At 40.1% G+C, this 21,889-nt stretch overlaps 2 protein-coding genes and 1 pseudogene across 2 annotated transcripts; 2 read left to right on the forward strand and 1 right to left on the reverse strand.

Annotated features, from left to right (window-relative positions):
* Positions 1–1,051: 1,051 nt before the first annotated feature.
* On the forward strand, positions 1,052–6,142 carry LOC122206724 (olfactory receptor 1G1-like). The gene is made up of 2 exons (XM_042916171.1): positions 1,052–1,968; positions 6,121–6,142. Exons 1-2 carry the CDS (start codon positions 1,052–1,054, stop codon positions 6,140–6,142), a joined length of 939 nt encoding a protein of 312 aa, XP_042772105.1.
* A 7,207-nt stretch (positions 6,143–13,349) lies between these two features.
* On the forward strand, positions 13,350–14,330 carry LOC122206725 (olfactory receptor 1D5-like). Its single transcript, XM_042916172.1, has one exon. It carries the CDS (start codon positions 13,389–13,391, stop codon positions 14,328–14,330), a length of 942 nt encoding a protein of 313 aa, XP_042772106.1. The 5' UTR covers positions 13,350–13,388.
* Positions 14,331–18,454: 4,124 nt separating this feature from the next.
* LOC122206996 lies at positions 18,455–19,403 on the reverse strand (annotated as a pseudogene).
* Positions 19,404–21,889: the final 2,486 nt, after the last annotated feature.

Consider the following 21,889-nt stretch of genomic DNA (forward strand, 5'->3'; position numbering starts at 1 on the left):
AAGTCACTTTCGAGAACGACTTCATATTAAGGATTAAAGGGACGTATGAATTTTCTCAGTATGATATCTATTTTGCCACAGCCCATGCTCAAGTCTCTTCCCGCAAGGTGCTGGTAATTGCCTCTTCAGAACTTCTTAAATAGCTAGAACATTAGTTCCAGACTTGATATGACTCCTCCATACCAGTGAACACCAAGTAATTTTTCATAAATTCATCAAACTTATTGATCACTTATTATGTGTCAGCAAGCATGTATTAGGCTAAGTGTATAAAGGTGAATAGTGTTTGCATCATGATGTCCAAGAACTTACAGTCTGGCAGAGGGGATGGTAAACTTACTATGAATGGCCAGGTTGCAATGGTTTTAGGTTTTGTGGGGTCACGTATGACCTTTGTTGCATCTGCCTCTCTGTTTTAAGGTTTATGGGGTTTGTGGGGGGTTTTTACCACCCTTAAAAATGTAAAATACATTCTTAGCTTGAGGTCCATGCCAAAAAAAAAAAATGTGTGAGGAGGATCTGGCTCTGGTTTTCTGGTTTGCTGACTCCTGGTCTAGTTAACACAGTCGGAGAAAGGCAAGACTGGACAAAGTGCACAGAAATCGGCGACAATGATTGACTAAAAGCTCCTCACTGCTTAAGAACAAGCAAAGGCAAGCTTTTGTTTATACTTGATGAGTTTTGTAAACAGTTCATTATGTAGGCCAAAGCTTTATATCATGAATTTTAAAAAGTATGTTACTTAAAATAATAAAAAAGTATATGTATTGGATTCATGCTTATATAATAAAACTTTTTAAAAAAAAACCTCTCCCCCCCGTTGCAGACAAATCTTTGGTATCCCATGGCAGAAAGCACAGGCGTTTGCAAATATTCAGTTGAACTATATGAAACTGCCATTTTTGTGCATCGTAAGCAGTTAAATATTGGATATTTCATGATCCCATCTTACACTAGAAGATCAACGTTGGAATACTGCATCATTTTCAAAGTCCACAAACCAGGGCTTACCAATTTCATTCAATTAATCCATCTTTCTGCTTACCGACAAATGGAGTGGGAAAACCTGACCAGCATCTCAGCATTTGTCCTCCTGGGGCTTTCCAAGCAGCCAGAGCAGCAGGAAGTCCTCTTTGGGCTGTTTCTGTTCATGTACCTGGTCACAGTGGGCGGCAACCTCCTCATCATTCTGGCCATCATTGCTGATGCCCACCTCCACACGCCCATGTACTTCTTCCTGGCCAACCTCTCTCTTGCCGATGCCTGCTTTGTGTCCACCACAGTCCCCAAGATGCTGGCAAACATATGGATCCAGAATCAGGCCATCTCATATGCAGGGTGTCTATCGCAACTGTATTTTTTCATGCTGTTTGTGATGCTGGAGGCGTTCCTCTTGGCCGTCATGGCCTACGACCGCTATGTGGCCATATGCTACCCGCTCCATTACGTCATGGTCATGAGCCCTGGGCTCTGTGTCTTCCTAGTTTCTGCATCCTGGATTATGAATGCCCTCCACTCCCTCCTACACACACTCTTGATGAACAATCTGTCCTTCTGTGCCGAACGCAAGATCCCACACTTCTTCTGTGACATCAACCCACTTCTGAGTCTGTCCTGCACGGATCCCTTCATTAATGAGCTGGTGATTTTCACTGTCGGGGGCCTTGCAGGACTGGTTTGTGTGCTTTGCCTGATAATCTCTTATACACATATTTTCTTGACCATCCTGAAGATCCCCTCAATTCAGGGGAAGCAGAAAGCCTTTTCCACCTGCAGCTCTCATCTCTCTGTGGTTTCTCTATTCTTTGGGACTTCCTTTTGTGTTTACTTCAGTCCCCCCTCGACCCGCTCACCACAGAAGGGCACAGTTGCATCAGTGATGTACACAGTAGTAACCCCAGTGCTGAATCCCTTTATCTATAGCTTGAGGAACAGAGACATCAAGTCTTCCTTGAGAAAGCTAATTTGGGTTAGCAAAATCCCTTCCCCTTAGCAGTGGTGACTTCACATCCAATATGGGGATCTCCACTTAATTGCATTCACCATATAAGCACTAAAGAATGAGAGAAAATGGAGACCTCACTTTCAGGACCTGTGATCTGAACTTGAAATCTTCATGCCTAACCTACAGGACTTTCTCCAAACATACCCATCATCAGGCCAATATCATTCATTAACTTAATTTCTTACAATCATAATGCCCTAAAATCACAGTGATTCAGATTTATAATATAATAAAGGATGTACTTGAATACTTTTGAAACAACATGAAACAACTCATGACCAAAATAAGGAAATATTGGTTGCGCTATTGTATGTGTCCAAGAATAAGCTTCAGGGAAAGATAACTTTCCCCCACCATCACTGTGACCTTGGTGACTTGGATTCCTACCAACAGTGTTTTTGACACTGGGAATCCCCATATCTGTGAAGTCCCCATGCTGAGATAATAGAACCCGGGACTGGAAAGGAAGGGTTTGACAGGGTGGAGTCCTTGGGTAGACCTACTGTAACATTTTACCAGGCATCCGAGACCCCCATCCCTCTTAACATCTTAAATTATGAAAATTGTTACTTTCGTGAAGATTTAATTTTTATCTTTGGGGAAAGTTTTTCCAAGTCAATTTCATCTTTGCAATACCAACGCTTACCATTTGGCACAACGCCTGGCACCATTAATATGTGCTAAACCCCAATGCAATGGTTGCACTCATAAAGTTAGGGACCAGGAAAGAATGATCTTATGGGCAGTTCATAGTCTCTTAGCTGAATGATTGAAACCCCCTCCTAGATGTTCCTCAGTCCCTAATCTCTCCCCATTCCATCTATTCTGCACACCACAATCATATTAACCTTCATTGAATATGACTACCACCCTATTAGAAATCTCCAGGGGCCTTATACTGCCTGCAGAATAAAGTTCAAACTTATTTATTGTAGCATTCAGGACCACCTTCACCAGTTCATAACAAATATGGTTTGCAGCCCACACTGTTCTATATTGCTCCCAAGATCAACTCAGGCCAATATTTTCATAACTTACTGATTATTGTTGAAGTTTACCAAAAAGGACTTGGAGAGCTAAGTCACCAAGAGTTTTGACAAATACATGTATAATAAGGTACACCCTAACCAATTAGATGCCATAAGAAAATAAAAAGCTACCATGGGGTACTATTTTTTATTCTTGCCTATTTCCCTTTAGGTATCTGGCTGCATGCTTAATGACATAGGTTGTGTTTACTGTAGATAATATCTCCTCCAGTAGAAGTCAATTTCTGATGGCCAGCTCCCTTGATCCCCATTTGTCTTACAGTAAGCTTACATACTATCTTCTGACAATAAAAGTTAGTACAGCAAAGTGGTAAACATTGGCTCTACAGTTAGATAGATAGACTGCAGCAAGTTCAAATCTTAGCTTTGCTGCTTGTAAGCTGTATGACCCTGGGAAATTACTTAACCTTTCAAAGCAGATATAAACTACCTTATTGTGTTGTCAGGAAGTTTAAATATGGTAATGTATGTTAAAGCATTGTTTGTGATATTTAAGTGAGATATTTATATAAGTATATAAAGGGTGAATGCCTAGCACATAGTTTTGTTTGTTTGTTTGTTTGTTGTTGTTGTTGCTGTTGTTTTAGTAGGCTTCACGCCCAACATGGGGCTTGAATGTGATGACTCTGAGATTAAGAGTCACACGCTCTAGTGACTGAGCCAACCAGGTGCCCCTAGGATATAGTATGTTGTCAATGAATGTTAACCGCCGTGGCAGTAGTCCTTATTAAAATTAAAGCTGAGCAGCAGTAGTTAATGCAAATTCACTCACAAGAACTTAAGGAGTCACCCATGGCCTGCTCTGTGAAACTAGATGGGATCCTGTGTTTCAACCACCCTTTTTAAGAACATTTTGGGTTTAATGTAGAATCACCTACTTGCTGGGATTCATGTGCAGGGATGATTTCAGTCTACCTTTGAAACCATGCTTACCGGCTACTTAAACTTAGAGTAAAAATTCACCAGCTAACTTAAAATACATAAGTTTGTACTATCCCATATGCTCTCCTAATTCATTGACAGACGTGCGTCTTCCACGTCTGTGGAAAGTGTGGAAAAATTGGTAAATATTCGCCAATATTTTTAGTTCCAGCTTTTAACTTAAATTATGTTACTCTTCCATATTTATATTTTGTCTGCGAATGTCTTTGTAACAACACAGTTTACACATTTGTCATAATTATACCTTCTGAGGTTCGTCAATACACCCTCACACCATAGTTTTGTCAAATGCTGCCCTACTATGCTGTTTGAGGATTAATTCAAAATTTTGAATATTAGGGGCGCCTGGGTGGCTCAGTCGGTTAAGCGTCCGACTTCAGCTCAGGTCACGATCTCACAGTCCATGAGTTCGAGCCCCGTGTCGGGCTCTGGGCTGATGGTTCAGAGCCTGGAGCCTGCTTCCGATTCTGTGTCTCCCTCTCTCTCTGCCCCTCCCCCGTTCATGCTCTGTCTCTCTCTGTCTCAAAAATAAATAAACGTTAAAAAAAATTTTTTTTGAATATTAAAAAATATCATTTCCACAAGCATTACTTTCTCATATGATTTACTCTCTTAGCCTACATTCTTAAAAATAAATCCAGCCACATGCACATATGGATAGTTTTAAAGTTCTGTCCTATACTGCCCATTTGCCATGAAACTGTAACTGTTTACCCATCGTCCCACCAATAATGTTTCACTATTGTTATTCATTTTACTAGCTTGGTAAATATGTAATAACATAGTATAGTTGTGGGTATGGATTATTATTCTTCTGTAAGTATTGAAATCTGAGAATTATTTAATTAAAGGCAATAAACGCTTGGGGATAAATCTAGCAAAGATGTGAAAGACTTCTACTCTGAAGACTACCTCACCTTATTATTTGTTTGAAGTAAATCGGTGTCTCTTAGCCCTCTGTATGTCTTCTTTGGAAAATGTCATCATGTCTTCTGCCCACTTTTTAACTGGATTATTTGTTTTTGGATATTAAGTTTTAAACTTCTTTATATATTTTGATACTAACCCTTTATCAGGTATGTCATTTACAAACATCTTCTCCCATTCATAGATTGTTTCCTTCACTGAGTGGAAGCTTTTTATTTATGTATTGAATATTTTTGATATTCAAATATTCAATATTGAATATTGAATATTGAACTTATTTTTTTAAGTTTATTGATTTACTTTGAGAGAGACAGAGACAGCATGAGCAGGGGAGGGGCAGAGTGAGGGGGAGAGAGAGAATCCCAAGCAGGCTCCACACTGTCAGCACAGAGCCTGATGCGGGGCTCAAACTCACAAAATCGTGAGATCATGACCCGAGCCGAAACTGAGAGTCAGACACTTAACGGACTGAGCCACCCAGGCACCCCAGAAGCTTTTTATTTTGATGAAGTCCCAATAGTTTATTTTGTTTTTGTTTCCCTTGCCTCAGGAGACATGTCTAGAAAAAAGTTACTACGGTCAATGTCAAAGAGGTTACTGCCTGCATTTTCTTCTAGAATTTGATGGTTTCCTGTCTCCCATTTAGGTCTAATGAACATAGGGCAGAAATAAAAGAGAGGCAAACCAAAAAACAGACTCTTAACTATAGAGAACAAACTGATGGTTGCTGGAGGGGAGGTGGGCAGGGGGATGGGTTAAATAGGTGATGGTATTAAGGAAGGCACTTGTGATAACCACTGGGTGTTGTGTGTAAGTGATGAATCACTAAATTCTACACTTGAAACAAATATTACACTGTATGTCAACTAACTGGAATTTAAATAAAATTTGGAGAAAGAAAAAAATAATAGTTAAAAGAATAATAAATAAAAATAAAGTGAGCCAAAAAAAAAAAAAATGGAGAAACACAGCATGTTTAAGATTCAGTTGGAGGGGCGCCTGGGTGGCTCAGTCGGCTGAGCGTCCGACTTCAGCTCAGGTCATGATCTCGCAGTCTGCGAGTTTGAGTCCCGTGTAGGGCTCTGTGCTGAGAGCTCAGAGCCTGGAGCCTCCTTCAAATTCTGTCTCCCTCTCTCTCTGCCCCTCCCCCACTCGTGCTCTGTCTCTCTCTCCGTGTCAAAAATAAATTAAAACATTTAAAAAAAAACTTTTTTTTTAAAGATTTAGTTGGATATCCACACTTGTGGGAAAAAATATATCTTGACTTCTACCTCACCAGATATCATAATCCATTCTAGATTAATAACAGATCTAAGTGATAAAGTCAAAACAACAAATCACTTCGCATAAAGTATAGATGCCCAGGAAGTATGTGTAGCTGCACTGTTCACAGTAGCCAGAAATAGAGACTACTAGAACTCATCAAGGTAGAATGGATTTCTTTCAGTGGCATAGTCACACAACAGAGCATTATACAGCAATGAGCAATCTACAACCACGTGCAGCAATATGGATGAATGTCACAAACAATGCTGAGTAAAAGAAACAGACACAAAAGAGTACAACTACGTGCTTTCACTTACATAAAGTACAAATACGGGCAAAACTACATTATGCTACTAGGAGTGGTTACTCTTTGCAGAAACAGTGACTGCCAGAGAGCATGAGGCGTGTGAAGTGCTGACAATGTGGTTTTTTTATGCAAGTTCTGGTTATTCATATTTTGTCAGTTTGTCAAAATTCCTACAGAAATTTTCAAATAATGGTAAATAAGACTCATTTCCCAAGACCCTTTCTAACAGGTACAAACATTGGAGCAATTATCCAGGTTCATCTCAACAAGCTGTCATGGGATTGCCTCCCCGAGGCCTCTCCAAAACAGATAGGTAGGCCTGGTGTGCTCCCAGTACACCCTCTTCCTTCATGAACCTGAGACACAGGCTTCAATTCCCAGATGCCGAATTGTCATCAGGGTGTCCACGGCCTTCCATACCGTCTCCTCTTTTACAGGGACTGAAGCTCCAGGCACCAATATCCTCCTTCCCACTTTAGCCAACGGGACAAATTGCCAAGTCCTACTCAGAAAGCAATGTTTTAGGGTCCTTTATGTCTCGATCGAATTGATACCCTATGTGAGAGGAAACGAGGCAGCAGAACCAGAAAATTCTGAGAGCAGCACAGGACAGTGGGTAAGGTCTGCATGTCACAGGTTCATGTTCTCTCTTTTCCCCTCCTTTCTTATCTTCCCTCTTCTCTATTTTCTCTCTCACAAACAGACTCACAAACTTTGACAGAATCTTCATAGAATCAAACCTCTTAGTGTTTAAAGGTAACTAATAACCCCTCCAATCTTTTCAGTGCTCTCCAGTTTTCAAAGTGCTGTCACAAGCTCTGTTGCATGTCATTCCCGAGCCGGCGAGGAAGGCTTCACGGGTGGGACGGAGAGGCTCGGGGAGGTTGCATGCCCTCCTCAAGGTCCTGCAGCTGGGGAGCAACAGAAGAGGTACCAAAGGCCAGTTTTCCAACATCAAGGAGGGACTACTTTTCCATACCACCCCTACACCCTCCCCCTCCCTGCAGAGCTATCCTGGAAAAGGGTTTCTGTCTCTGAGGCCAGCTGACCATACAAGTGTTCAGAACCCACAGACTCAGAGCAGCATTTCTGTACAATCAGAATCACCAGGTGATTGCTAAAAAGGACTTGGTTCTCAAAATAGAACCAGTCTTTCCAGGAAGGGGACCAGAAAAGCAGCTGTTTGTTTTAAAGTATCACAGGAGATTCTGATGCAGACTAAAGTGTCCGGGGGAACTTTCCTTCAGCACTAGAAAGCAAAGATAGTATTCCCTCTGGGTGTCCTCTGACTTTCCCCAGTGCTCTTCCCTGCTTCCTTCCTTCCCCTCTGTGTGGCAGATATCCCAGAGGGCCCTGAACCAGGCAAATAGGCTGTGGAGGGACGTTGTTTCTGATGAGGTCTAAGGAGATGGAAGGCCTTTGTCTCCATGGCAGAAACAGAGGGGTTAGCTGGTGTGCTCAGGGCTGGGGTCACTCAGGGAGTTACCACTGTGCTCTTTTTCATTTTAGGCCATTGGGGGTTCTTGGAGTGATCTCTGGAATGAGCCCATCAGTTCCCCATTATTGGTCAACCGTTTTTCTAAGAGGAAAGCAGTCTTTCTTTTGCTAGCCTCAAGTTTCCAGGCTTTCTACCTTCTCCCACTTCTAGGCTAACAAAGCAAACATGTGCCTTGAACTCCTGGTCAAAGCCTCGTCCCTGCCACCAAATCACTCCATGACCTTGGGCAGATCTTTTCAGCGAAAACTCTCCCTTAAGTACTAGGAGAACTATCTCATTCATGGTATTGAACCATAGGTGAATTATATGGTAATAAACCACAGATATGGAAAGTTGTATAACGGAAAGTCTCTAGAGCCTGTGCTAAGAGTACTTTCATTTTCACGCAAATGCCGAAGAACCACCATATGATTACTCTATGGTTTGGAATCTTACAGTTAAAAGAGATCTTAACCTTCACCTACTTCCACAAAAGCTGAATCAGCTCTGCAACAACCACTCTGCCTGCATGATAATGTCTGAATGCCTTCTGTGATAGGGAATCCACTCCCCCCTCCCCCCCCCCAACCCCCACACCCCACCCCTCTTCACTGGCAGAGCACTAGCTTCCCTGGGAGATAGCCTGGCTCTTCTCTTTGTCTCTGGTTTACTCCCTAGCTGCTGACTTGGACAAATAACACCCCGTGTATGGGAAGCCCAAGACGATACATTCTGGCACTCATTTCTCCCCCATGTAGACAGCACCGAGGGGCTGGCCACTAACAAGTCTGCGTGTGACTCACTCTCTGCAGACATAGGCGGGCTGAGACTGCTCTGTTTGAGGTGGGGGGAGAGCCAGGCCCAGGATGGGGAAGAGACTAGGGCCCCTGATGCCTCTTTGTCCTGAGAGCAGGGTTTCCTACTGGAGGAGGTAGGAGATAGAAGTTTGAGAAAATTGTTCAGAATAGAGCTCCCTTTACAATCACTTCCAGTTAGGCTGAAGAAGTGCTTCCACATGTACAGCATTTCATCTCTTTCTCCAAACCTCCATTCGGGTGGGCATTATTCGCCTTCTTCCAAGTGTGGCAAACTGCTTGGGACGTGGGCTTTGGAGACAGAAGAAGGGGGCTCGCATTTCCACTTGATCAGTTCCCGGTTGTAACTTGGTAAACTCATTAACCTAAGTCTTAGCCACCTTATCAAGAAATTGGAATATTAGAGTCAATTTGTGATTTTGTGTGAACTAAATACAAAATTTTACAACACATTTTCTAGCCAGTGCTCAGTAGGAGGTAGTGGTTTTCTCATACGTGTTAAGCTAGCACTTAGACCCAAACTTCTGACTCAAAATATCCTCCCGCTGTACCACCCACACTGGATATGTGGGGATCGGATTTTGTGAAGATAACAAATCTGTTCATTTGCTAAATGCTGGGCCTTCTCCCTTACCCTTAAACTGGAGCTCCGAGCTATTTTAATCCCCTGGGTTACTCCCTGTCCGCACATCTGCATGTGTTTGTTTAGCTGCTACTTTGAATTCATCGTATTCCAGATTGAAATTCCAGAACAGGCCCACTTACCCTGGCACGCTGGTTGATTTTTCGAACAACTGCATTTTATCTGTAGTGTTACTGAAAAGCTCTTGGCGCCGATCATTGTACTTCATTCATTCATTTCAAATGCATGGAATGCCTAATACACTGTACAGTTCAGTCCCACCTTCATACGTTGAGCCTATGCTGTGTCTGGTGCCATGCAAGGCCCTGGGATACAATGATGAAAATGTCCCTGTTCTTGAGGCACTCACAGTCTTGTGGGAAACAGACATTTAAGCAAAATGTAGGATAGGGCAACTATAAAAACACAAAGACCAGAAGGTAATAATGTTTCCTACATGTCTCATGTCTTGTCGTGCCTCTATTCCTCCTTTAACTGATTTCTTTTCCATTAAATGAATAGTGTCTGATGTAGAATTTTAATTTCTGTAATGATTTTGAAGCCATATTCTTTGAGAGTTGGATTTTTTTTTTTAGTGGCTGCTCCAGGGTCTCCTATATACACCTTAACATATGAGAAGCAGCTTCAGATCTGTACTAGCTTAATTCCAGTGACCTATAGAAACAATTCTTGTGGAGATCTATTCCCTTTCCCCTCTTTTTTGTACTATTATTGTTATAGGTATAACATCTATTAATGTTAGATGTTATATCTATATATAGAGAGAGAGATATGTAACCCAGTATATATATAAGCATATATATATATATATACACATATTTATATAAGCATATAACCCAACAATATATTGTCATAATTATGACTTTACCTTTCTATAGTCATTTCCTTAGTCAATACAGCTTTGATCCCACTGACATCCCTTGTCCTGTTATTGACAATATGTTGTATATCTATGCACTAGAAGCTTGACAATATACCATTACCTATTATTTCATATACTTGGTTCATAAATCAGTTAGGGCAAGAAAGGAGAAAATAAGCACTTAAGCCGTATTGTATATTTACCTAACTGCCTTTACCGCTATTCTTTGTTTCTTGTGTGTGTGCAGATTACCAACTGGGGTCATTTACTTTCAGTTCAAAAACCTCCTTCAGTATTTTTTGTAAGTAAGGCAGGACTGGTAAGAACAAATTCTCTCAGTTTTGTTGACCTGAGAAATATTTTATACTGTCTTCATTTTTAAAAGGAGCTTCACTGGACATGGGATTCTTGTTTTATGGGATTTGGGGGTTTTATTGTTTTGTTTTAACTTTAAATATATTATCCCAGTGCCTTCTGGCCCTCATTGTTTCTGCTAGGTCAACTGTTAATGTCATCAGGGTTTCTGTATAAATAGATATTTGTTTCTTTCAGCTTTCAGGATTTCTCCTTGTCTTCACCTTTCAGATTTTTTATGGTGGTGAGTCTGTTTGTGGGTCTCTCTCTGTTTATCCTACTCGGAATTTGTTGAGCTTCTAGGTGTGTAAGTATTTTTCAATAAATTTGGGAAGTTTTCACTAATTATGTCTTCAAACATTTTTCTGCTCCTCTCTTTTGCTCTCTCTCCTCTTTCCAGTACTCCCGCCACATATATGTTGGTGTACTTAATGGTGTCCCACATTTCCCTGAGGCTCTCTTCATTTTTCTTCATTTTCTCTCTTTTTTCGGCTTGCATCAATCTATCTATAGGATTACTAATCTTTCTGCCATTCGAACTCACTGTTGAGCCCCTCCAGGGACTTTTTTGTTTTAATTATGACACTTTTCAACTCCACAATTTCCCTGTGATTATGTTTTAAAATTCCTTCCTTCTATTGATAGTCTTGATTTGATAGGCATTGTCATAATACCTTCTTTTACTCCTTTATTGTTTTTAATTTTTTAATCAGTATTTATTTTTGAGAGAGAGAGAGAGAGAGCACGAGCAGGGGAGGGGCAGAGAAAGAGGGAGACACAGAATCCGAAGCAGGCTCCAGGGTCTGAGCTGTCAGCACAGAGCCCAACGTGGGGCTGGAACTCAGGAACAGTGTGATCATGACTTGAGACGAAGTTGGACACTTAACCGACTGAGGCACCCAGGAACCCCTTCTTTTACTTCTTTAAACAGGTTTTCCTTTAGTTCTATGAACATGTTTTTTTGAAGTTTCCTTTTTAATTTTTTTAAGTTTTATTTTAATTCCATTTAGCAAACATACAGTGTATTATTAGTTTCAGGTATACAATATAGTGATTCAACCTTTCCATACCACCCCTGGTGCTCACCACAAGTGCATTCCTTAATCCCCATCACCTATTTCAACCATCGCCCCATCTACCTCCCCTTTGCTTATCAGCAGTTCTCTATAATTAAGGGTCTGTCTTCTAATTTGTCTCTTTCTTTCTCTCTTCTTTTCCTTTTGCTCATTTGTCTGGTTTCTTAAATTCCACATATGAGTGAAATCATATAGTATTTGTCTTTCTCTGACTGACTTATTTCACTTAGCATAATATTCTCTAGCTCCATCCACGTTGTTGCAAATGGCAAGATTTCATTCTTTTTTATGGAGGAATAATATTCCATTGCATATATATATATATATATATATATATATATATATATATACACACACACATATATATATATATATGTGTGTGTGTATATATATATATATGTATATATATATATGTATATATATATATACATATATATATATCACATCTTCTTTATCTATTCATCAGTCAATGACACTATTCATCTTTCATTCTAGCGTTAATACACTCTTTTATTTTTAGAGTCCTGGATATTTCACAGAGCAAGTGTCTCCTCACTCTGTTTTTTCTACATTTTCTTAGCTTATTTTCATGCGTATTTGTAGATGACATTTAGATTATCTTTTATTTCTTAAAAACCGTGTTAGAATTTTATGTTTCAATACATTAAATTTAGATTAATTCAAGGGAATATGCACCAGTGCCACAAATTTATCTTTCTGTTTGGTACCATGGTATATCTATTCTTAAATGTACACAACATGCCTCACTGGAGATGGTGAAGTTCCAGTCTGATTCCTGTTAACATCTCAATGCATAGATCTGTTTGGTGATAGTGTGGATGCAATTATTTCACCTCAGCTTCTATCCTACTTCTGATGATTGTCTACATGTAATGACAATAGGCAATGTTTCTTGACTGCTCACTGCAGACAAGCGCTCTGTGTTAAGCACATTGTGACTTAATTTTCACATGAAGAAATGGGCTATTAAAGAGCACGAATGATTTACCAGACAACTGACTGGTGGTAGCACTCGGGCTGGAATTCAAGTGTTCTGACAATGCAATCTTACTAACTACATGATATGACTACATGAGTGCCATTAGTTTCGGGTCCACGTATTGTGTGATTATCCAGTCCAATGTAAACCCTTTTTATTCCTAATGGCCTAGCCATTGATTGTCTTAGATTTCCCAGATAAATTCTCATTTCAGCAAATAATTATTTTTCTTTCTCTTTTCCAATACTTTTACTTACTCTTTTTTGTTCTCTTGTGTAATACCCATTTTTATAATGTATATAAAATACCATTGAAACACCTATGCAATATGCACTACATATCATCTTTAAGCACCGCAAGAGTATTTAAGACAATAAGATTTCATATATGACACAGACATAATTCCTAGAACATTGAGTATGCCAAATTAGCAGTTGCTGGAATGATTAAGGTTCATAAACATTTTCCATGTTCTGTTTCTGTGTCTGTTATTTCTTTCTTGTTTAAAAAAATTATAAAATTGAGTCTATTTTAATGATATTTTTATAAAACTAAGGTATTTTTAATGCTAAGAAAATCATTTGTTTTGCTCATTGAATGTACTTATTCAATAGAGGACACTTAGCAGACATTTGGTGGTATTGATATTGTAGACAGTTGGGGAAATGGATGGAGGCAACCAGACTAGAATCTCTGACTTCCTACTCCTGGGGATTTCAGAGAGTCCTGAGCAGCAGCAAGTCCTGTTCTGGATGTTCCTATCCATGTACCTGGTCACAGTTGTGGGAAATGTGCTCATCATCCTGGCCATCAGCTTTGACCCCCGCTTGCACACTCCCATGTACTTCTTCCTGGCCAGCCTCTCCTTCACCGACCTTTTCTTTGTCACCAACACAATCCCCAAGATGTTGGTGAACCTTCAGTCCCAGAACAAAGCCATCTCCTATGCGGGGTGTCTGACACAGCTCTACTTCTTGGTCTCCTTGGTGACACTGGACAATCTCATCCTGGCTACGATGGCCTATGACCGCTATGTGGCCATCTGCCGCCCCCTCCACTATGTCACAGCCATGAGCCCGGGGCTCTGTATTTTGCTCCTCACCTTGTGTTGGTCACTTTCTCTCCTCTATGGCCTCACCCTCACCCTCTTCATGACCAAGGTGACCTTCTGTGGTTCCCGGAAGATCCACTACATCTTCTGTGAGATGTATGTTCTGCTGAGGTTGGCCTGTTCCAACACCCAGATCATTCACATAGTGCTGATTACCACAGGCATCTTTATCTTCCTCACCCCCTTTGGGTTCATGATGATATCCTACATTCGTATCGTCAGAACCATCCTCCAAATACCTTCAGCCTCTAGTAAATACAAAGCCTTCTCCACCTGTGCTTCACATTTGGCTGTGGTCTCTCTTTTCTATGGGACGCTTTGTATGGTATATCTGCAGCCTCTCCAATCCTACTCCATGAAGGACTCAGTAGCCACAGTAATGTATGCTGTGGTGACGCCCATGATGAACCCTTTCATCTACAGCCTGAGGAACAAGGACATGCATGGGGCTCTGGGAAGACTGCTTCTAGGTAAAGCCTTCCAGAAGGTGACATGAGGTAATTTTGGAGACTGAAGTGGAGACTGGGAATTTTCTACCACATGCAAGGCATTATCTTATAGGAGACACAGGAGTGATTAGGACATAGCTCCAGCTCAGAATGAATTTATGTATGCGTGGTGAAGAAAAGGCATGTATGTGTAACGCAAGATCCCCTGACCACAAAACCTTCAAAATAAATAAGGTAACACTAACACTAATACCAGAATTTTGCAAATAAGAACCTTCAACTTATGTGGCCACGGTATCATATTGCCACCATGCTGTGGAATCCATGTAAATGGATAAACTCACCGACTAAAAGATATACAATGTCTGAATGGATAAAATAAATATTCCCAACTATATGCTACCTATAAGACATAGCACTAGAAGTTGAAAGATTGTCATAAAAATCCAAATCTATAGTTAATAGTTTAATAATTATGCTTAACAGAATGTCCTCCTAAGAATTGGACAATGCTTTGCTTAATAAATTGGATACACAAAATGTTGGGCATCTATACTAACAGAGATCAGACATGGGGTCAAACAGCTGGGAGGTATTGTTGTCCTGGGCCTACATTCCCACCCAAAAGCAACCTCCTGTGCTTGGTAGCACTTTGTCCTTTCAGACACGGCATAAACTCTCCAGTTCGTCAGCATGTATCATTGCCTTCTTGGCATTGCTTTTCTCAGAAGAAGGTAATATTTTCTGGATTCACTGCAGATACCAAAAATGGAAAAATAATTGTATTTTGGGGGGAAAAAACACGAGTGTTTCATTCTGGAATATACTGTATCCCAACACGTTTAATTAGCAAGCAAAGAGCACCTGTGTCAAACCTATTTTACATTAAATGAATCTTACAACGATCAGTGTAGAAAAAAAGTTATGATATGAAAAGTTTAAGAAGCAAAAAGAAGCCTGAAGTTTTTCATTCATTTTTCAATATGATTATAAAATGAACAATGATATTGTGCAATGCTGTTGTATTCAATGAAACAATTGGGCTTCACACTTTTTAGAGATTTTGAGTAGTAAATGACGGTCTTTGGGATTTAGCAAAAATTATGTGCTTCAAACAGAAAGCAGCATTCGTGCTTTGCCACATGAGAATATAAACATTAACAATACCACTGAATTCACTATATTTATTTGTGATGTTGATGAAAAGTTTGATCCTTCCAAAAAAACTTTGGAAAAGATTCCCTATTTGACACAATATCAAGAAATTAGTTATATATTTATTAGAGAAACAAAACTTCAAAATTTTAATGTTAGCTGGTCAAAATTAGTAAGTCTACTACAAACTGCTCTCTGATAGTATTGGTGATAATATCAAACTTGTTTTTAAAAATTAAACCCAGGGTGCCTGGCTGGCTCAGTTGGTGGAGTATGTGACTCTTGGTCTCAGGGTTGTGAGTTTGAGCCTCACGTTGGGTGTAAAGATTACTTAAAATAAATAAATAAAATTTAAAAAAAAATAAATCCAAAGTGACAATATTTTCCATGACACCTAACGTGAGTCATTTATTATAATATTTTTCAATGCTAAAATTTCAAAACTAAAAGGCTTAATAGAATAGTAATTATATCATAAACTGAATACGTTCCCATGAATTGAACTAGCTGGCCAGTGCTCCACTTTAAAAATTGAATAAACAGGGGCGCTTGGGTGGCTCAGTCAGTTAAGCGGCCAACTTCGGCTCAAGTCATGATCTCATGGTCCGTGAGTTTGAGCCCCGCGTCGGGCTCTGTGCTGACAGCTCAGAGCCTGGAGCCTGTTTCAGATTCTGTGTCTCCCTCTCTCTGACCCTCCCCCGTTCATGCTCTGTCTCTCTCTGTCTCAAAAATAAATAAACATTAAAAAAAAAATCTTTAAAAATTGAATAAACAATATGGTAGCCTTTGGCACTATGTGGAGGTCAGATATGGGACCAAAAATGGTTTTGGAAATGTTTAAAGAAAATGAGTTACTCATGTTACACAATAATTTTTTAAAAACCTCTCCTATCACTTGTGAAGATTTGATTCAATACATGGGGTTATCTTGATATGCAAATCATGTCTGAATACATTGAATACTTCTCTGCAAATACAGTCACAAATAATTGCACAAATATATTATTCAATTGACTGATTCCTTTTGAAAAAACTGTACTTTGAAAACATAATTTGGCAAAGAATAATGCAAACTACTCATCATAGTTAAAATACATTTACATGAATGAAAATAATGACCGCTCTATATATACAAAATTAAGGAGCTGAATGATGAGTTCTTGTAAAATGTTCATTTATTCCCAATTTTATGACAATAAAATAACATTATATGTTATATGAACATATTAGTTTACCTTTCCCAACTAATACACTAAATGAAGAGCAAAAATTCAAGTTGATGGAACACTGTGCAACATAATACTGAAAAATATTATGACAACATTGGAATATTAGAATTCTACTTATGCCTCCAGAAAAGTGACACTAACTATATAAATGTTTGTACAAAGATTTGATCCATATTCAAAGTGCATGTGGTTGTGAACAGATCTTGAATTATTAAACAGGAAAAAAAATCTAAATATCACTCCCAGTTAATGGACCCAATCCTAAATTCTCCACTAAACAATTCAAGATAAAACAAAGGACTTCACACTGACATCTTGCTCAGAAGAAAAGATGCCAGGTTTTGCTTCCAAATCAAAGGAGTTACAAAATACAGTAATGTATTTAATAATTAAGTATTTCTATTTTCACTTATAATTTATTCAATATCAAAGTTTAAGTATCATCTCCAGTGGCATATATTTTTGAGTTATGATAGAGGCATATTCCATATATTAATAAAATAAAAAATCTTTGATCATATTTCTGCAGTTGATTTTTCTTTTATTTATTTATTTATTTATTTATTTAGAGAGAGTGTGTGTGTGCACATGTGAGAGGGTAAGAGAGAGAGAGAGGGAGAGAGAGAGAGAATCCCAAGCAGGCTCTGCATTATCAGCATGGAGCCTGATGCAGGGCCCAAACTCACAAACCATGAGATCATGACCTGAGCCAAAATCAAGAGTCAGATGCTTAACCAACTGAGCCCCCCAGGTGTCCTTGCGGTAAGCGTCTGGCTTACTTAACACTCATGTACATTACCTGCTTGGCCACTGGAATATGGGCTTACAATTCTTGTTCTATACTTTATGATTATGTATTATCATAATTCAATCAGAAAAATGAAGACATGAAAGAAATATGGGAAAGCATGATCTACTGACAAATGACTAGAACTGGACAGAATGCACCACTACAATGGAGGGAGTACAGTTTGGTAGTTTCAAGATGCAGTATAGTGTAGTCATGAGGATCTTGGGCTACACGCCAAACTGCCTGGGTTCCAATCTTAACTTCTTTTGTGATGTTGGACAGTAAATTAACCTTTCTATCATTTTACTTATAGAATGAGGATGACCATAGGACCAGCATCATAGAGGTGGTAGACTAATAGATTGGAAAAGCGCCTGACACACTCAGAAGCACCCAACAAGCGTTTGCTACTTATTCTCTTTTGTAAAGAACAATTTTTCTGATCTGGCTCAAAAAATAAAATTAAAATCAAAGGATAGAATGAGGTGAGCATATGGATGGAGAGAAGGAAATAAGAAGTGCTTTTATTCATAGTGGAGAGTGAGGTGTATAGAGAAGTTGAGAACTCCAGGATTCTCTGTGTTCTGTGAGAAAGAAAGGTTGGATTTTATTCTTTCTTCACTTGAGTGCATCACTGAGGATTCTTGAGCAGGAAGAAAAGCAATGATGACAGTGATGTTGGAAGAAGACAATTTCGGAATTGAAATGAATAATAGATGTTTTGCACAAAGGTATATAAGTCTTATTTTCAAACTTCAATTCCACCTGGCAAAAGGGAAATATGGATTCACATCAAACTGGTTTCCTGCCCCCAGCTCTACCTGAAAGCAGCTAAGTAGTTACCATATTTTCATAGTTGCCTTTAGCATAGGGTTTTATCTGAACAGAAAATTTGATAGCTTTAAAATTAAGGGAGAAAAAAACACTGATTTAGAGTCATATTCCATTATCAACATTACTATACCCACTGAATTAAATAATGTAAAAATCCAAATTGTTACCATTTTAGAGAGAAAGATACTTTCTTTTTCCAAAAGACTCTTCCCAGGGCTCCCTTCATGTCTCTGTTCCTCAGACTTTGGATGAAGGGATTCAGCATGGGGGTGACCACAGTGTACATCATGGCCAAGACAGTCTCCTCAACAGCAGAATTAATAGCTGAAGGGCACAAGTAGAGACCGATAACTGTCCCATAGAAGAGAGACAGCGCGGAGAGGTGGGAGCCACAGGTGGAGAAGGCCTTGAGGACGCCCCTGGAAGAAGGGACCCTGAGGATGGAGGACACAATCCGTGCATAAGACATGACGATGAGTAGGAATGGGATGACGAGAAGAAGCCCTCCCATGATAAATATCACCAACTCATTGACTCGAGTGTCAGAGCAGGCCAGCTTCAGCAGAGCAGACATATCACAGAAAAAGTGGGGGATTATGTTGTCGGCACAGAAGGACAGCTTGGCCATGAGCAGGGTGTGCAACATGGCATGGGCAGTAGTCAGCACCCAGGACAACCACCAAGGAGAGACCGAGGTTGGGGCTCATGATGGTGGTGTAGTGCAGAGGAAAACAGATGGCCACATAGCGACCATAGGCCATGACAACAATGAGGAAGCTCTCAAGAACTCCAAAAAACAAGTAACAATACATCTGGGCCAGGCAGCTGGCATAGGGGAGGGGCGGGACCTGGCTCTGCATGTTCTGCAGCAGTTTGGGCATTGTGACAGAGGAGAAGCAGAGGTCAGAGAAGGATTAATTGCTAAGAAACAAATACATGGGCACGTGGAGGTGGGAGTCCAGGCGAATGAGGACGATGATGAGAAGGTTCCCCAGGACGGTGGTAACATACACAGCCAGGAACAGAGCACAGAACAGATTCCACTGCTCTGGTTCGATGGGCAGGCCCAGAAGGAGGAACTCTGAGACGACAGTTTGGTTCCTCTCTGTCATTCTGTGATTCTATTATATTTATGAAGAAAATAACAGACCCTAAAATCCAAGTATAAGAAATAAATATATTTCCATTGCAAGTGGCCTATTGTCAAATGGTGGATGAGTGAGAATATAGGCACAGGTGGCAGCTGACTCTACTGAAAATACAAGCCTCCAATGGCCTCCAAGTCTCTAAATCGGATAACATATCACATTTAAAACTAATCGTCACTTCTTCCTTCTTAAAACTCTCCCATCTCTTGGCTGTGGTGACACCTCAGTTTCATGTTTCTCCTATCTCCCTTGGAATGCCTTCACAGAGTCCTTAGAGAACGTCTCCTGTTCAGTCATCGTTTGAATATTGGTGGTCCTCAGAATCCTCCTACACTTCCCCTAAATATGACAGTGAATCCCAAATGTATTTATCCAGCCCACATAGCTCGTCTGGGCTATAGACGTGGGTGTTCAGCTCTCTGATGGCCATCTTCCTGCATGGCTTATTGTTACTCTGAAACCAATCTTTGTGAAATTTAGTTTATTGTCTTCCTTGACCCAGAGGGGCTCCACTCCCAGTAGCTCTAGTTCGGTGACTGACAGTACCGCCTACAAGGTACTCGAGTCAAACCTGAGAGCCGTCCTTGACTCCTTCCTCTCTTCCTGCTCCTTATGCATTTACTGTATGTTACCAGTCTCCCTTTCTTCTCACTTCTCGTATACATATCCCACGTACATACACTTCTCGTATGTGGGCTACATATCCCACAGCCTCCATTCAGGTCATTTTCCTCAACTGAACCATCACAACAAGTCTGGTCTCTCCACGTTTACCTTCACTCCCTTCCATCCCATTGACATTATCCAGAATCATTCTTTTTATAAGTCAAACCTGCTTGTGTCACTATTCTAATTGAAGAGTTTCCTCTTTCCATTAACATAAAGTCCAAACCGGTTTACATGACCCACAAGACCCTATTTCATCAGATCAATTAGCTCATGTTTAGCCCTCTCTCCACTCCAGCTGTACCAAGTATTTCTCATTTTCTCAAAGGCATCCTGCTGTCACCCACCATATGACATCACATTTTCCATTCCCTGACACATGCTGTCTCCACCTCATTCCATCCTGTAACCTAGTAATTCACCCTCCAGACCATTAAATAGCAATTATTTTCTCTTTGCTAGACTTTAAGGATAGGGGGAGGTTCTATCTTGTTCACAGCCAAACACTAGCATCTAGAACAATGTGACAAAAGAGAGAGACAGACAGAGACAGAGACAGAAACGGAAGAAGGAAGGGAGGAAGGAAGGAAGGGAAAGAAATTTATGACAACCCAAGGGATTTCTTATTTGTTTCAGCATTCACCAAAAATAGTGGAGGTTGAAACATTCACTGACACCGACGCCTTCCAAATCATAGCTCCCTTATCTAAATCCATTGTATTGATTTTCAGATACGGCACTACAGACTGTCCAGAATTCCTCCCCCGGGTCACAATATTACCCCATCTCAAGATATCCTGCTATATGGCTTACACTCATCTACCCAAACAACAGTGCTATCATTTTTTTCCTTAAGATTTACCCCACACAGAAAAATCAGATATTTGCCCCACAAGATATCAGTATTGATGCAGGAAGAAATGAGATGGAAGTGGAAGTTGAGAGATCATGGAAGAGCAAAAAGAATGAGGATAATTTCCAATCTCTTGGCTCTAGTTTCTGGTCTCCTCCAGGCACCCTTCCCACAGTGTGAGTCAGGATTGACAAGAAAAACCAAGAGCATTTCGGGATGAGAAAAACATCTCCTAACCCTGAAGAGAGAGAAGAGTGCACTCACTGCAGGCTGTTCACCAAGGTCGTGGGGCTAAAATAGGCATATGCATGTGTTTCCACACTTGGACACAGGAAAGATCTGTTACTACATATTAGTGGGGGGAGGATCCATCTCTGACTCTTCAGGAATTCCTTTCTCTGAGAAACAAGTAGGGCCCATCTATTCTATAAAATACCTGATTAGGAGAACAACTCAGATATTACTTACAAATGCTGCCACTGAAGAGCCATATGAACTTTACCTACCCCTCACATTCTACGTGCTTCACCTTTAAAATGCCAATACCGCCTTCTCCCTGACTACCTCACAAAGCTACTGTAAAATGAAATCTCTTTTGAGAAAACTCTTTGCGAAACATAGAGGACTCTGTTGTGAAATACTTATAGATACTATTTTAAATAATGAGATGGAATCTGGTGATACTAATCAAGCTATTTCTAGAATGTTGAGCAGGTTTTCTTAATTTTTAGACTTCCTGAAGAACAATCCCATAGAGTCACATCATAAAACCTCAGTAATATGAATGCTAAGGTTGGAAGAAGCCTAAGACATATACCCTCCAGCCTAACTTATCACGTATGTCTCAAGGAGACTTCAGGGCTTTGGCCCAAGACCCCTCGCTCTTTTATTCATTATAAACTCATAGAGATTCAGATTGTAGTCATTGCCT

This window comes from Panthera leo, chromosome E1, assembly GCF_018350215.1.
Source record: "Panthera leo isolate Ple1 chromosome E1, P.leo_Ple1_pat1.1, whole genome shotgun sequence".
NCBI lineage: Eukaryota > Metazoa > Chordata > Mammalia > Carnivora > Felidae > Panthera > Panthera leo.